The sequence below is a fragment of the Erinaceus europaeus genome, chromosome 1 (genome assembly GCF_950295315.1).
Source record: "Erinaceus europaeus chromosome 1, mEriEur2.1, whole genome shotgun sequence".
Classification (NCBI taxonomy): Eukaryota; Metazoa; Chordata; class Mammalia; order Eulipotyphla; family Erinaceidae; genus Erinaceus; species Erinaceus europaeus.
The window spans coordinates 104,771,901-104,789,081 of record NC_080162.1 but is presented as its reverse complement, the minus strand read 5'-3'; the positions used below and the strand labels follow the sequence as shown (position 1 = coordinate 104,789,081).

The 17,181-nt window shown below is 39.3% G+C and overlaps 1 protein-coding gene across 3 annotated transcripts in view; it reads right to left on the bottom strand.

The window, feature by feature from the left end:
* PLCE1 (phospholipase C epsilon 1) overlaps positions 1–17,181 on the bottom strand; it is a 447,646-nt gene that overhangs the window by 55,279 nt on the left and 375,186 nt on the right. For all 3 annotated transcript variants that reach the window (XM_060192220.1, XM_007535620.3, XM_060192230.1), the window contains 2 exons: positions 13,178–13,336; positions 3,711–3,840 (listed from right to left, as the gene is read on the bottom strand). In XM_060192220.1, coding sequence (XP_060048203.1) covers positions 3,711–3,840; positions 13,178–13,336 — 289 coding nt within the window. The remainder of the gene's footprint in view (positions 1–3,710; positions 3,841–13,177; positions 13,337–17,181) is intronic.

Below are 17,181 nucleotides of genomic sequence, written 5' to 3'. Positions count from 1 at the left end.
AAGTTCCAGTCTTTATTTGAGTGCATCTTCAAAGTTAAACAAAATAAATAGCAAGCTTGGGGGGAAATCAGTTTAACAAAAAGTTATTTAATAGTCCTATTTTAGTTATATTCCAACTCCCAGAAAGATAAAGAATAGGAAAGCTATCAGGGGAGGGGAGGGGATATGGAGTTCTGGTAGTGGGAATTGTGTGGAGTTGTACCCCTCTTATCCTATGTTTTTTGTCAGTGTTTCCTTTTTTTTTTTTTTTAAAAGATCTTATTTATTTATTAATGAGAAAGACAGGAGAGAGAGAAAGAACCAGATATCACTAAGGTACTGTCTTGCCAGGGGTTGAAATCAGGACCTCATGTTTGAGAATCCAATGCTTTATCCATTATACCACTTCTCAGATTACTCACTCAGTGTTTCTTTTTTATAAATAAAAATTAAACTGCTCCTGAAATACATGAGTCTCATTCATAATTTTCCTTTTTTTTTTTTTTTTTTTTTTTTTAACCAGCTCTGGCTTATGGCGGTGTAGGGGTGATTGAACTTGGGATTTTGGAGCCTCAGGCATGAGAGTCTTTTTGTATAACCATTATGCTATCTACGCCTGGCCCATAATCTTCCTTTAGATCTTCCAGAAGTAACTTTATGCATAGGAATCCTCACATTTTTATAACCAAAGGAAGTAGATTAAATCTTTCATTTTAAAGACACACAAACTGAGGACTAGACGTGCCATATTTATACTGATTTACTTAGGTTCTAGAGATGGTTTCATAACCTGGGATGCTTACAAGGGTTTCAGAAGGCCTGGCAAATACCTATAATGACAAGTAGATTTTTGAGATCTTGTTTATTTCTCAGAGAAGGTTGGTCATAGCTTATGTCTCATTATCCAAGAAGCTTAGAAACCTTTTGAGATCCATCTATGAAGCTGGAAATGGTCCCCTCCACAGCAGGTGGAGAGAGCAAAGATAGTAGAGGAATGCACAGAGATGAGTGAGGGGCCACAAACAACCAAAAATGTAAGACTAATAATAGGTCACTTAACAGCAGCAGAAGGAAGTGGCAACAGGATGAGCTTAAACAAATGATGTAACTGCAAACCTTATTTGGGGATCAGACAGTCAGAGGAATCTTTCAATAAACTGGGAAATAATAATGTAGTGATAATGAGTTTCAGTTATCATTGGTCATAGATGACCATGCTAAAAGTTCTTCTCAGGGGCCAGGCCATGGCTCAGCAGGTTAAGCACACATGGCACAGAAGTGCAAGGACAGGCATAAGGATTCTGGTTCGACCCCCGGCTCCCCATCTGCAGAGGGGTCGCTTCACAGGCGGTGAAGCAGGTCTGCAGGTGTCTATCTTTCTCTCCCCCTTTCTCCCCTTCTCTCCCTCCACTCTCGACTTCTCTCTGTCCTATCCAACAACAACAATATACAACGAGGGCAACAAAAAGGAAAAAAATGGCTTCCAGGAGCAGTGGATTCATTTTGTAGGCACCAAGCCCCAGCGATAACCCTGGAGGCAAACACACACACACACACACACACACACACACACACACACACACACACACACACACACACACACCAATACATAAGGACCCAGGTTCAAGTGCCTGACCCCCACCTGAAGGAGGAGAGTTTTACAATTGGTGATGCAGGGCTCTGTCTCTTTCCCTCTCTATCCCTCCCTCCCTTTGCAATTTCTCTTTGTCTCTATCTAATAAACAAATACATTAAATAAATAAATATTTATAAGTTCTCAGTCAACTTATAACAGAAAAATTTCATTGCATATTTAAGGAAAATAAGACTAGAATGATGAAAAAACATTCCTCAAGGTCTCCTCGTTTATTGGAACAGCAGCCCTTGTCCATGTATACCCCATTCCAGCACATACGGGTTTAAAAATAGCTGCAGCTATCTTACACATTCACTGGAATAGGGTTTAAATGTGACTTTCCTAACTGAAAACAAATTTAAAAGACTTTCCTTATCTCCCCATTTTTTGGGTACATCTAAAACATCTATAAAGCAGTATTAATCTTTAGGAAAAGCTGTCTGTTTCCCTGTTCTGAGAAATACATAAGAAATGAGACTAACTTTTTTGTAGAGTGAGCTTATCTTCCAGTGGATGAACTCTTACCGGGACAAATGACATCTGGATTGGTAGATTTCTTTCTTTTTTGATTTTTGGCTACCAAAGTTATTTCTGGGGCTCAGTGACTATCTGCACGATGACTCCACGGTTCCTGGTGGCCACTGCTTTTTTTTTTTTCCACTTTTTTTGAAAAAAAAAAAGAGAGAGACAGAGAGACAGACATACACATACAGAGACAACTGCAGCACTGCTCCACCACTCATGAAGCTTCCTCCTGCAGGTGGGGACTGGGGGCTTAAACCCAGATACTTAACTGCAGGGATGTGTGCACTCAACCAGGTTCTCTACCACCTGGCACCTATTTTATTTCTGAAGAGATTTTTTTTTTTTTTAATGAGGAAGAAAATCACCACAACTGTAGATATGTGTGGTGAAGATTAAGCCAATACTAAGGTATTAATATTCCCACTACTTTTGAACGATAGGATACAAGAAATTACTATGACTTTTTCTTATGTTCTGCCTCTTTCTACCTCCCTACTAGAGAATATTTACTTGTATTATCTAATAGAATTTTAGACCAATATTTACGGCAGATGGAGAGTGGACAGTGACTGTTGGACATAATGGAGGCTCCTGGAAGTAACATGGCTAGCTGGGAATCCTGAAACATGAGAAACTGACATTTGACTTTCCCTTCTTAATGCCAATAGGAAATAACTGCTGCTCTGCATTAGCAAACCAACTACCCAGTTCAGAAGCAATATATTTTACTTAGATAATGCTTATGTAAACAGGTGTTTTGACCTTGACTTTTTTTTCTTATTACTATACTGTTGCTCTCCAGTAATAACTAAAATGAACAGTCTATTATCAGCAATGGTACTGAAAAAAAATTCACAAATGATACTAATTTAGTACACATGAAAAGACATCTGAAATCTAGTTTACTCATAAAGAATCCTTCACCTATAACAGTGAAGATAACAATAATTTGTGAGGTTTTTGTTGTATTACACCATTAGTCATTGCCAATGTTTTTTTTTTTCCCCTTTTGTTGAGGCCAGAGGGAAATATCTGTTGGCTTAGTAATGTGAGACTCAGGGGTAGGGCAGGGGAAGAGACATGAAGCTGCTTTCCCCCCCATACTCCTAGAAAGCCAGGAAAAGCAGCAGGGTGCACAGAACAGTGATGCTGCCCTCTGCAGGAGAGAAAAGGTTCAGCCACAGTGTACATTTCCTGTCAAGAGAATCAGCCGCCTCAGGAACAAGCTGGAAGGGTAAGAATGAGTTCTCTCTACTATAATTTCACTATTTTCTCTAGAAACCCACCCAGGAATAACCAAGATGTTACTTCCTAGACTCTTTTTTTTTTTTCCCCTTTAGGACTGACTGGCATAGTGGGTAACATTTTTTTTTTTTCTCTTAACAGGTCCTCCTTGCTAAGTGGCAAGATTCAGAAACTCTTGGACAACATTATAATATTCTGTATTGTTGGTCTACAGAGCACCAGACTTATTTGTGAGGAAAAAAAAAAAAGACATAAAAACTCAACAAAAATCATCCAGGCACTTTTCCACTTTTCTGTGCACTGTCTAAGGCTCTGTTTCTCTTACCGTCTGAGAGAGATTCATAGTCATAATCATATTCATCTTCTTCATCTTCCTCTTCTTCATTATTTGCAGGTGAGGGGTTGGCATTCCCACCGTTATAAGTCTGAGCCTGCATGGATGCTAATTGGTGAGCCTGAAAGATATCAATAATTAAAGATTGCATATGGTAAGTTCTTGAACTTTCATTTATAGTTTTTGAAATGTCCACCTAATACTTACCACAGCCATTAAAAGTAACATGTCTTTAAATCTATTTATTTCTTTACTATTAAAGAATGTGATAGGAGGGGAAGAAAAAGAGAGAGAGGAAGGGAGAGAGAGAATGTGCACACTACTCAGTTCCGTCATCAAGAGATGCTGGGATTGAACTTTGGATCTTTGGGGTCTCAGGCATTCAAGTTGGTGCTCTCACAGATTGAACTGTCTTCCTGACCCCAAATGATCCTGTGCTGACTGAATTAGGAAAGGGAGCATAAATCTAGAATCATTTAAAGTATAAAATGTTAATACTAAAGGGTTGGGTGATGATGCATCTGGGTGAACACACATGTTACAGTGTGCAAGGATCCAGGTTCAAACCCCCAGTCCCACCTGCAGGGGGAAGCTTTGCGAGTGGTGAAGCAGGGCTGCAGGTGTCTCTCTATCTCTCTCCCTCTCTACTTCTCCCTTCCCTTTTGATTTCTGTCTCTAATAAATAAAAAAGATAATAAAAATTAAAATAAATAAATTAAAAAATGTCAATACTAGAATAAATGTTAACATCTCTGCAGGAATATTTGAGTTTTAATATAATTTAAAAATTTTTATTATATCTTATTTATTTATTATTGCTTAGAGACAGAGAAATTGAGATGGGAGGAGGAGATAGAGAGGAGAGAGAGACACCTGCAGTTCTGTTTCACCATTAGTGAAGCTTCCCCCTATAGATGGGGACCAGGGGCTTGAACCTGGGTCCTTGCACTTGTAATGTGTGTGCTTAACCAGGTGTGCCACCACCTGACCCCCCCTAAAAACAATCATATGTGAAACCCAGTTGCTCTGGCTCCCTAGTGGACTTTGTTACTGGAGAACTAGTATCATTTCAGATAATGAAGAAGTGAATCAACTCATTGGTTTTGGAAAAGTAACTTTCTTGTTAGAAACCATTTTTCATTCTTAAAATAATATCTATAGCCTCCAGACATTAAAAATTATGTTGTAATTCCTGTGGAAAAAGAGTAAAAAAAAGTTTTTTTTTTGTTTAAATAGTTTCTTCCAGACTATCTAAACCATCACTCAGATTAAAAAAAAAATTGGTTTAGAAGGTTCCAGAAACTTGACATGTTCTGTCAAGCAGGTCATGTGTCACTTTATTTGACTAGAATAACTATGAGGTGACATCATAGGACCTAAGAATTAGTCAGAGTAGGTTTAGAAACTCACTATAAAGAAATATGTAAGAGGGAGGGTGAAGTAGCATAATGGTTGTGCAAAAAAGACTTTCATGCTGAGGTTCCAAGATTCCAGGTTCAATTCCCTATGCCATCATTAGCGAGAGCTAAGTGGTAGTCTGGTAAAAAAAAGAAAAAGAAAGAAAGAAAGAAAGAAACAAGAAAAGTTACTTTAAAAAAAAGTTACTTGTATGAATTAAGATTAAGAGCTGGAGCTGGAAACACCCTAAAATTTCAACAGAGGATTGTGATCAGTATACCATGAGATAGTCATTTGAGACAATAAGATGTGAAAAGTAACTATGCTACATATTTATTGAACAAAGGATACAGAATTGTGTAGGTACATCAGTTTGCTATATGTGCCTATCTACTATATGTACAGTTATATAGCTTTTATTCAATATACATATCTCTTTATATACATTTACAATTTGTATAAAATAACATGTATAAAGGAGAAAAGAAACTTCACAATTGTGGAACTGTGTGTTTCTCTTTCTTTTTTTTTTTTTCTTTGCCTCCAGGGTTACTGCTGGGGCTTAGTGCCTGCACCCTGAATCTACTGCTCCTGGAGTCCATTTTTCCCCTCTTTTGTTGCCCTTGTTGTTGTAGCCTTCTTGTGGTTATTATTGTTATTGTTGATGTCGTTTGTTGTTGGATAGGACAGAGAGAAATGGGGAGAGGAGGGAAAGACAGAGAGGGGGAGAGAAAGATAGACACCTGCAGACCTGCTTCACCACCTGTGAAGCGACTCCCCTGCAGGTGGGGAGCCGGGGCTCGAACCAGGATCCATACGCTGGTCCTTGCGCTTTGCACAATGTGCGCTTAACCTGCTGTGCTACCGCCCGACCCCCAGTGTCTCTCTTTCTATCCTTCACTTTCCCTGACTATTTCTCCCTGTCTCTATCAGAAAAGAAAGACAAAGGAAAAGTAATAGTTGCTGGCAATGGAGGCATCAAGTGCTAGTATTCATCCTGGTGGCAAGAAAAAAAAAAGACGTATAAAAAGGTTAGAGGTTGGGGGTCGGCGGTGGCGCAGTGGGTTAAGCGCATGTGGCGCAAAGCGCAGGGACTGGCGTAAAGATCCCGGTTCGAGCCCCGGTTCCCCACCTGCAGGGCGGTCGCTTCACAGGTAGTGAAGCAGGTCTGCATGTGTCTATCTTTCTCTCCCCCTCTCTGTCTTCCCCTCCTCTCTCCATTTCTCTCTGTCCTATCCAACAATGAACAGTATCAACAATGGCAATAATAATAACCACAATGAGGCTACAACAACAAGGGCAACAAAAAGGGGGAAAAAATGGCCTGCAGGAGCGGTGGATTCATGGTGCAGGCACCGAGCCCAGCAATAACCCTGGAGGAAGAAAAAAAGGTTAGAGGTTAACTGGGAAATGTTATGTATGTACAAACTACTGTATTTACTGTTGAATATAAAATGTTAATTCCCCAATAAAGAAATTAAAAAAAAAAGGTTAGAGATTGAATGCTAACGTAGAATGATTCTTGACCTGCTTTTGTGTGGCCTAGATCCCTCTGACAATCTGGTAAGGTAGAATTCCTTTTTTGAATGATGCTTAAATGCAAAAAATAAAATGTATAAGAAAGGGAAAAAAAGAATGTTGAATACAGGTATCAAATTTGAAAACACTTTTGTGTCATACAGATGTCTACTTATCTGCATAGTAATACATATATGTTGCACATATATAAATATAAAATGGTAGGTCAAGTAACATTTTCAAATATTGATGAGAACAAATAATTTTGGGAGATGTTAGGAACAACTATAACATAGTATGAAAAAGTTGTGATTTCTTTTTTATTTATTTGTTTTTTGTTTGAGATATTCTTTTATTTTTTACTAGTGATTTAATAGTGATTTATAAAATTATAAGATAATAGGGGTATAAGTTGACACCACTCCTACCACCAGAGTTTCCAGGAAGTATGCAAGGTAAAATCAAGTGCTGGGAATGGAGATGCAAAAAACTTGATAAAAAAGTGTGAGAACTGTATGATAGGAATGGTGCCATGCAAAGGTCCAGAGACTGGTAGTGTCTGAAAGGGGAGTGCACAGGATTAAACTCCCCAAGTGATTCCTGTCACTGTTTTTCATTGTCTTTATCTCCTTCGTAAAGGTCTTGAAGACCTGAATCTAAATTCTAACTCTGCCCTTACAAGCTGGATGGGTATCTTTGAGAAAATCATACAAATGACTAGGCATTAATTTAAAAACTTTTTTTGCTTTATTTTATTTTTTATTATATTTGGTAGGACAAAGAGAAATTGAGGGGGAGGGGAAGATAGGGAGAGAGAGAGACCTACAGCACTGCTTCACATTTCTGAGGCTTCTCCCCTGTTGGAGGAAACTGGGAGCTTGGACCCATTTCATTGAGCACTGAAATAGTGCTCAACCAGGCACACCACTACCAGGCCCTCAGGCATGGAATTTTTATTCTATAAATAGAGAAGCTGAAGCAGGTTCTGGAGAAGTGTGGGCTGCAAGAAACAATAGCAGCAGACAGAAATAAAAATCATCTGGGGAGTTGGGTGGTTGGGGAGTCGGGTGGTTGGGAAGTTGGGTGGTAGTGCAGCAGGTTAAGCACAGGTGGCGCAAAGCACAAGGACCTGCTTAAGGATCCCAGTTTGAGCCCCCCCCCCCCCCCCCCCCCCCCGCTCCCCACCTGCAGGGGAGTCGCTTCACAGGTGGCGAAGCAGATCTGTAGGTGTCTTTCTCTCCCCCTGTCATCCCCTCCTCTCTCTGTTTCTCTCTGTCCTATCCAACAACGATGACATCAGTCACAACAACATTAATAACTACAACAATAAAACAACAAGGGCAACAAAAGGGAATAAATAAATAAAATCAATATTAAAAAAGAAATAAAAATCACCTTACACTCAGGGAGGGTCTATAAGTAGGGTTTCAGGGCTCTCTACCTGGTCGTCTAGTTGAAGGGCAATTTGGAATGAAAGAAAAGATTGAAGGACTACTAATAAACACTCTGGATGACAGATGACATAATTCACAGTTAGTTTTCTGTGCTATAATAGCTTACCAAAACCAAAGAGAGCAAATTTAATAGAGATAACTGTGACGCTCCTGCACAAGGTAAGTTAAAATGAATGATAAATCAGGAAAAATGAGAAAGCTAAGTATAAGGGCAGTTTATGTAAAAATGACTGAACTCTTTTTGGTTTCCCCAAACTCAAATAAGCCTGGTACATGTTACAACATTGTTCAGACTGAAAATAGTCTTGGATTGCATGAATTGAGGAATAAAATTCAAATTAAGAGAGATGATGATTTCATCATCCTTGTGTTTTGAGCATGGATTAAAAAAATTTTTTTTTAACATGATAAAACTAACTTGGTGGTCTGGGAGGTGGCACAGTGAATAAATCACTGGCCTCTTAAGCATGAGGTCCCGAGTTCAATTCCTGGCAACACATGTAGTAGAGTAATATCTAGTTCTTTCTCTCTCTCCTATCTTTTTCATTAATAAATTAATAAATAAATAAAATCTTAAAAAACTATTTTGAAGGGACATATGCAACCCCATTCTCATAGATATAATATTCACAATAGTCAAAATATGGATTAACCTAAATGCTCATTAACAGATGCCCAGATAAAGAAATTATGCGATATATACTTAGTTTTATACTTAGATTACTAATGGACAATTAGAAAAAGATGTTACTGTGTCCTTTAAGATGAAATGAATGGAACTGGAGATGATTATGCTTAGTGAAGTAAGGAAGTTAAAGACAACTACCAGATGGCTTTACTCATATGAGGGATATAAAGAATTGAAACACGTGAATTTGTACCCCCCTCAAAAAAAAGTAGCTAAATTGTCTCTAAGACCTTGGGAGAACTATGGTCATTAATCTTGGGGATAGGGTGGGCACAGAACTTTGGTCTTAAGTGTGGTGTGGAACTATACCCAATAAAATGATCTAGACAAAAGATTGATAAATTCAAGAATGTATAATATATGAGGAACATCCTAACTGTTCTTCATGGAAAGTGAAGAATCTAAGCAGTTTGAGGAAGAGTTGACACAAGAAGAATGTTTAGCTTGGATAAGAGAAAAAAACAGTGAGGAGACACACACTGAATTTCTAGATAAGGAGTAAGTCTGTGCCGCTGCAGAGAAAAGAACTAGTGCCAAAGAGTAGGAGGACCAGAAAGGAAGATCTGGGCTCTGTGTGAAAAATACTTCTGCAACAACATGCTCTACTCATTAGCGCAATGGCGGCTACGTACAACACTGAAAATGATTGTACGAAGAATGGGAAAGGCAATGGCTCCAAGGACATTCAAATATAGCTTGGAGACCATAGAGGTCCATAAGGCAACTGTTTGGCAATGAGGAAGGGATAACTTATCTCAATAAAAGAACTAACAGTGAGGAACAGAAAATCTACATGGGGCTAGGCGGTGGCACATCTGGTTAGGTGCACAGGTTACCATGCACAAGGACCAGGATTTAAGGCCCCTTCCCTACCGGGGGAAAGCTTCATGAGCAGTGAAGCAAGTACTGCAGGTATCTCTCTGCCTGTCTCTCTCCCTTTCTATATTTCCTCTCCCTTTTCAATTTCTCTCTTTCCTATAAATTAAAGGAAAAAAAAAAAGAAAGATAAAGAAAAAATGGTAACCCTGGTGGCAACAACAATGAAAATCTACCTAAAGCTGGGTAGTCAACCACTGACAACACATTTGAAGATGAATGACTAAGGCATTAGAGACACATGCAAATGGTTAAGTCAAATGACTTCATAACAAAAGCCCATCAGCATGGCCTCCAGGACCCAATCCAATACCAAGCCTTCTGGAGCAGCTTTGAGAGTGTGGGCAGACCTAGACAAAGTGAGGTTGAGCAGGGGTCTTGGACTGGTGGCTCTCAGACTAGACATCTTTAGCTGGTGCAGTGTTCTAAAAATAATTTATTTAGAGCTGTTCATTTATGAGGGCATGCATGCTTCACCTGACTTTACCACTTTAAGTTGTCTTGTCCAGCTGGCTTCTTGCCTTTATGTTTCCTGCTTGATCCTTGAAAGTAGCTGATTTTGCAACTGTTGGCCTGGAGTTCTGTGCGCTCCTTTCAGTTGGCTAATATGTTACGCCAGGTTACATAAAGACTTATAGGTATATGCAGACTCAGATTTTTTAAAAAAAAATTAAAAAAAATATTTATTCTCTTTTGTTGCCCTTTTTAAAAAATTGTTGTAGTTATTGTTGTTGTTATTGATGTCGTCGTTGTTGACAAGTATCTATATGTAATAAACAATATATCTGGGATATATGTCATTTGTATATATTTATATTTATTTAACTTGTGATAAAAATTTAATGCCATCTTCACCAGGTATGAGAGAATTATAGGGAAGTTGCTCAGTGGGTAGAGTACACACTTTTCTGTGGGTTCAGTCACTCACAGTGGACAGGTTCTCTCATCCCCAGTAAGAAATAATAAAAAAGAAGTTGAGTAATTCTAAAAAGAGTGTATAGAAGAGTTAGTTATACAGATAAAAATTCTTTCAAGAGATATTTATTTATTTTTCCAAGCCATTTTTAAAACTTGTGATTAATAGAGATTTATGAGATTATAGAAAATAGTTCTACATCTCTCCTCCACTGAAGTTCTGTGCCCCACAATTCCTTTTTTTTTTTTTTAAAGATTTTATTTATTTATTCATGAAGAAGATAGGAGGAGAGAGAGAAATAACCAAACATCACTCTGGTACGCGTGCTGCCGGGGACTGAACTCAGGACGTCATGCTCCATAGTCGAAGGCTTTATCTAGTGCACTACCTCCTGGACCACGCCCCCACAATTCCAATAATAATCACTTAGTTCTCACAAAGTCTTAGAGACAGTTTGTTTACTTCTGTGTTTTTGCTAGTGCATGCATTTTATTTCTCTGGATTCTACATGAATGAAACCATTTGGTAGCTGTCTTATTTCACTAAACATAACCACCTTCAGTTCTATCCATTTTGTCCCAAAGGACAACCTTGTTCACCACAGAGCAGTATTCCACAAAATGTATATAAAGGATATATGAGTAAAAAAAAATAATGAATATAGATCTAGAGGATCCATGAGAGTTTTGAGATGCTCTTGTTAGGGTCATCAGATTAGTAGGAATCTGATAGGTTGGGCTGATTTGGGGCCATTTTTGCAAGTATCTGTTTTTCTGCTCAAAAGGACAAATCTAAAGAACTTCTGGCCTCATCTTTCTTCTCCATCCTGACAGCATGTGAAACAAAGGGATTTTGGTGAATCACTGTGGTTAGTGTGTGATGAACTTCTAACTCAGCTTGGATTTTGGGCCATCTTGGGTCCTACTACAGGTGAGCTGAGTAACCTGGCTAAGACTCCCTGATTCTTTTTAGAGCAGCAGGTGATAGGGTGCTTCAAGGGGCCACTCAGAGAAGGCATACTATTCTTTAATGGCAAGAAACACTGAAATTCAGAGACTCAGAACTGAGAAAATAAAGTGTGTATGAGTGGTCTGTAGTTTTGTCAGGGGTTTTGTGACTCATCATCTTTTTTTAAAATTTTTTAAAAATTATCTTTATTTATTGGATAGAAACAGCCAGAAATCAAGAGGGAAGGGGTGATAGAGAAGGAGAGAGACAGAGAGACACCTGCAGCCCTGCTTCACCACTTGTAAAGCTTTATTCCTGCAGGTGGGGACCAGAGGCTCAAACCCGGGTCCTTGCACATTGTAATACATGCACTTAACCAGGTGCGCCACCACCCGGCCCCATGACTCATCATTTTATGACAGGATGGAGGTCCAAAACAGACATAGTCATGTGGTTGGTTTGTGATATAGTCATTAGACCTGATATTTTAGTTCTCTACATCATGAATTTTTTTTTTTTTCATCATCAAGCTATGCAAGTCAACTTTAAACTCTGGTGCTACCTATGAGATCCACAAAGTAGAGATTTTAGGAGATTTGATTATGTTCCAAATTGACTACTCATATAGGCTAAACTGGACTTTTTTTTTTTTTTACTCTGTCTGACTTAACCTTTTTTTTTGTTTTGTTTTACTAATAATTTTTTTTTCCTCCAGGGTTATTGCTGGGGCTTGGTGCTTGCACTATGAATCCACTGCTCCTGGAGGCTATTTTCTTCTCTTTTGTTGCTCTTATTGTTTTATCATTGTTGTGGTTATTATTATTGTTGTTATTGATGTCATTGTTGTTGGATAGGACAGAGAAATGGAGAGAGGAGGGGAAGACAAAGAGGGGGAGAGAAAGATAGAGACCTGCTGACCTGCTTCACCACTTGTGAAGCAACCCCCTTGCAAGTGGAGAGCCAGGGGCTTGAACTGGGATTCTTGAGCTGGTCTTTGCGCCATGTGCACTTAACCTGCTGCGCTACTGCCCGACCCCCGCTAATAACTTTCTTGGCTTCACAGACTCTTGTGAAACTCTCTACTCTCTGTAAATCACTAAGACAGGACTGGAGTGCAGCTCTGGAATGCAGGAGGTGATAGTACAGAGAGAAATGAAAAACTATAGCCTTGGTCTAGCTTCAGTTCTGGATGGTTCCTGTTGCTTGAGTCATTCCATTCTATGCCTGTGGAATGCAAATGTCTGTAAGATAAGTCTTGGCTGCTGTAAATTTCTAAAGAAGTATTTGGTTTTTTTACTTTACTTTTTTTCTTTATTGGGGATTAGTGTTTTACAGTTGATAGTAAATACAATACAATACAGTAGTTTGTACATGCACTAAAGAAATATTTTAGAGCCAATAGCATTCATATCATTAGGACAAAGTTTTAGCAGCTATCATTCTGGAGGGTAAGTAAGAGCAACTTGGCATATGGATTCAACTTTTCAAGAATCCTTGAGCTGAGGACTTTCCTACATAGGTGTTTATTGTACTTTGAACACAGATATCTGTGGGGGAGGCTTATCTGAAGGTTACAATGGCATCTGAAAGGTTAGAATGATGCAATTTCTTTGCCTAGGCACACAGAATGTTCATAATCGCTTTAATAAAAGGAGAGTACCTTTTGTTTCAAGATGTCCACTGGTGTCTGATGGGCTTTTAGCTTCTTATTTTTAAGAAGCACTTTTCTTCTAAGTTGATCAGGTGAGGGAAGCATTGGATCATCTGAGAAATCACTCTCAAATAAGAATTTAGCCACCAGCTTTTCTCCAAATACAGTCTATAAAAAAAAAAACACAGCATATAATCAATGCATTTTATTTTAATTTTTTAAAAGATTAAAAAAACTTTAATTATTTAATTTGATAGGACAGAAAGAAATTGAAAGGAAAGGGGGTTAGAGAAGGAGAGGGAGAGACAAAGAGACATCTGCAGCACTGCTTCGCCACTTGTGAAGATTTCCCCCTGCAGGTGAGTACAAGGGGCTTGAACCTGGGTCCTTGTACATGGTAACTTGTGCACTTAACCAGGTGCACTGCCATCTGGTTCCAATCAGTGAATTTTATCAGTTCTTGAACTAGATATTTTAACCCAATGAGTTATTCTAAAAAAATTCTAGGAAAGAAGTTATGCCCCTGGTACTCCTCCTCCTCCACACTCTTTCTCTCTAGTTTCTTAATGAAAGGGAAATGTTTAGAGAATACAAAGAGAGGTTGCAGATGGGGTCACCCCTATTTAGGAAAGTAATTTTGGGTCTAAAAAAATAAAGAAATGAAAAGAGATTGAGCTAGAGGCCGTTGTTTGCTAAATATGCTCCTTTCCAGATGTGCTTAAGAGGTTTAATGATGGGGTTCTTTTGGTCACTACCAGGCCACCACATCATCTGGGGCTCTAGTCAGGGAATCCTGGGATTCCCACATAGACGTGTCAGTCCCAGTTGAGGGCGCCAGTATGCAGGGCTAGCTTTGCAGGCGGGAGACAGACAACCAGGGACTCAGGGCTGAGTGGAGAGCAGTATTTCTTTATTGACATGGAACATAGCGCAATCTAATCTATCTCTAATCACAATCTTGTCCTTCTCTATCTTTCTTCTCTCTCCTCCGGCGGAAAAGTCAGTAACAAAGGAAATACATGGGATAGGGGGCGGGGAGAAGGAAGAAGTGCGAACTAGCAAGTACTAAACCAAAATCTCCTGGAGGCAGGGGGAGTGAGACCAAACCAATGTAATAGAATGACCATGTAAATAGACCACAACGTCAAGCAATGTAACAGAAGGGATCCCAGAAGCAGAACTAGAAGCATACCAACAGACATGATGGGCCTAGACCTCTAACAGATCCCTCTCTCCACCACCATCTTGATCATCTCTGTCAAGAACAGCATCATGGACCATCTTGTAGGCCTCTCTAGGACCTTGCCCTTAATGTGGATCAACAAGGTAGGGACAGCCCCACTCTCCGAAGAGAGGCTAGGTCTAAATATTCTGCCACTTGAGGAAGACTGGTCCTGAAATGACTGCAGCCTAGAATGTTCCTAGCTATGGCCATGGAATGAGAGCCCAGACCAACAGGGATGCAGAGGTTACACACGCTCCTGGGCCCCAGATCAGTTCAATGGGGGTTACAACTCACAGTATTTATATAGTTTCCCACATTTGGGAGCTACTGTCTGCCCCTGATGCAGTTTTCTAGTCCTGTTTCCAACTCTGAAACCATCTCCCCATACAATACTTAAAAAAAATTTTTTTAAAGTTGAGTCAACCTTGAATTTCTTCTTAAAAAAATAACTTATTTTTATTATTGGATAGAAACAGAGAAATTGAGAGGGGAGGGGAAGATAGAGAGAGGGGAAAGAGGCAGAAAGACATCTGCAGGCCTGCTTAACCACTTGTGAGACTTTTCTCCTGCAGGTGGGGACCAGGGGCTTGAACCTGGGTCCTTGTGCGTTGTACTGTGTGTGCTTAACCAGGTGCACACTGCCTGCTCCGCCCCCATAGTATCTTTAGCCCACCTGCATGTGAGCTGTTGGGCTCTGACAAAAATTTAGAAAGTGATGGGCCCCTTGGAATATACTTAAAATAGACTTCCTAGCTTCTTCCAAATTGGAGCTTCTTCCAAATCTTATCTGTTATATTCTTACATGATTATTAAATGATTTGTTCTTTATATCTTAATGCCTTTTCAGACACTACGTTGCAGATGCTACCATGATAGCAACCTGACTTCCCTGGGCTGACCACCTCACCAGTGAGTCCTGGAACCCCACCTCCCTAGAGCCCTGCTCCATTAGGGAAAGATCAACCTACAAATGCCTATGTCCAGTGGAGAAGCAATTACTGTATCCAGACCTCCCACCTTCTGTACCCTATAATGATCCTGGGTCCATGCTCCTAGAGGACTGGGAGTTTGAACTCAGGGTGTTCCTCCTTTTTTTCACTGATTCTCACTACCCTCTCACACTCTTAAAAAAAAGGGGGTTCAACTAGGAGTAGTGGAATTGTGTCAGCATCAAGCCTGGTGTTTTAAAAAAAGATTAATGTGGGGTTAGGTGGTGTTGCACCTGGTTGAGTGCACAAGGTAATTTATAGTGTACAGGACCTGAGTTCAAACCCCCAGTCCCTGCCTTCAGGGGAAAGCTTCATAAGTGGTGAAGCAGTGCTGCAGTTGTTTCTTTCTCTCCATCTTTTTCTTCCTCTCTTTCTTTCTCTCCTTCTTATTTCCCCTCCCTTTTAATTTCCCTGTCTTTGTACAAAATAAATAAATCAAGCTATTTAAATAATATTAATATTTAATGTGCAAACTGAAAATGAAATCGTGTCCTTCTTGGTTCCCAAGGGCCAAAGGGGACTTGCCCAATGTGCATGTTATTACTAGCTACTGAGGGATCATAATTTGAATATTCCTGGATGTCATCACTGTGGTTAACATTATGAAAGGAAGACTTTTCTTAACTATGAAAAAATATATTTTTATTAGAAATACTTTAATCAGCTATTGATGGTATAATAAAATAAATTTAAGTGACACCTAATTTAAACAATTAAAGTAGTTCATTGAAGAATAAACTACAATGCAATATGTTAAACCTAATGGTAAAAAAAAAACCCTATTCTCCTAAAGAAATGAGAAATAAAGGCATGATCAAAGTAATGACAGAGTTTGGGTTCATTTGGACACTTTTAGGTGATTTCATAGGCATATAGGCAGGCACAATGTTGAAAAATTAATCTGCTTGTTTGTGAAATAAATGAAAATATTTTATATCACATAGAATTTCATGGAGAATTGGTTAAGAGTTTAAAAAACATGTCCTCAGAACCTTGCCCCACTAGAGAAAGAGAGAGGCAGGCTGGGAGTATGGGTCCACCTGCCAACACCCATGTTCAGTAGGGAAGCAATTACAGAAGCCAGACCTTCCACCTTCTGCAACCCATGGTGAACCTGGGTCCATACTCCCAGAGGGTTAAAGAATAGGAAAGCTGGGAGTCAGGCGGTAGCACAGTGGGTTAAACGCACGTGGCGCAAAGAACAAAGACCAGCGTATGGATCCTGGTTCGAGCCCCATGCTCCCCACCTGGAGGGGAGTCACTTCACAAGCGGTGAAGCAGGTTTGCAGGTGTCTGTCTTTCTCTCCTCCTCTCTCCATTTCTCTCTGTCCTAACAACGATGACATCAATAACAACAATAATAACTACAACAATGAAAAACAACAAGGGCAACAAAAGGGAAAATAAATTTTAAAAAAAGAAGAAAAATAATAGGAAAGCTATCAGGGGAGGGGATGGGATACGGAGTTCTGGTGGTGGGAATTGTGTGGAGGTGTATCCCTCTTACCCTATAGTTTAGTCAATGTTTTCTTTTTATAAATAAAAAAAATTTAATAAAAAAGAAGTGAAAAACAGATATCTAAAAACAATTTTTATTGCAGAGTGATTTTATTTTAGGAAAAAAATGTGTGTTAACATATAGACACTCATATATGTACATTCAAATTTGTAAAGCAGACCTTCTAGTTGATTAAAAATATTCCAAACATGGTTGGGGAGACAGCATATGGTTATACAAAAAGACTTCCATTCCTGAGGCTCTGAGGCCCCAGGATCAACCCCTACCCCCACCATAAGAC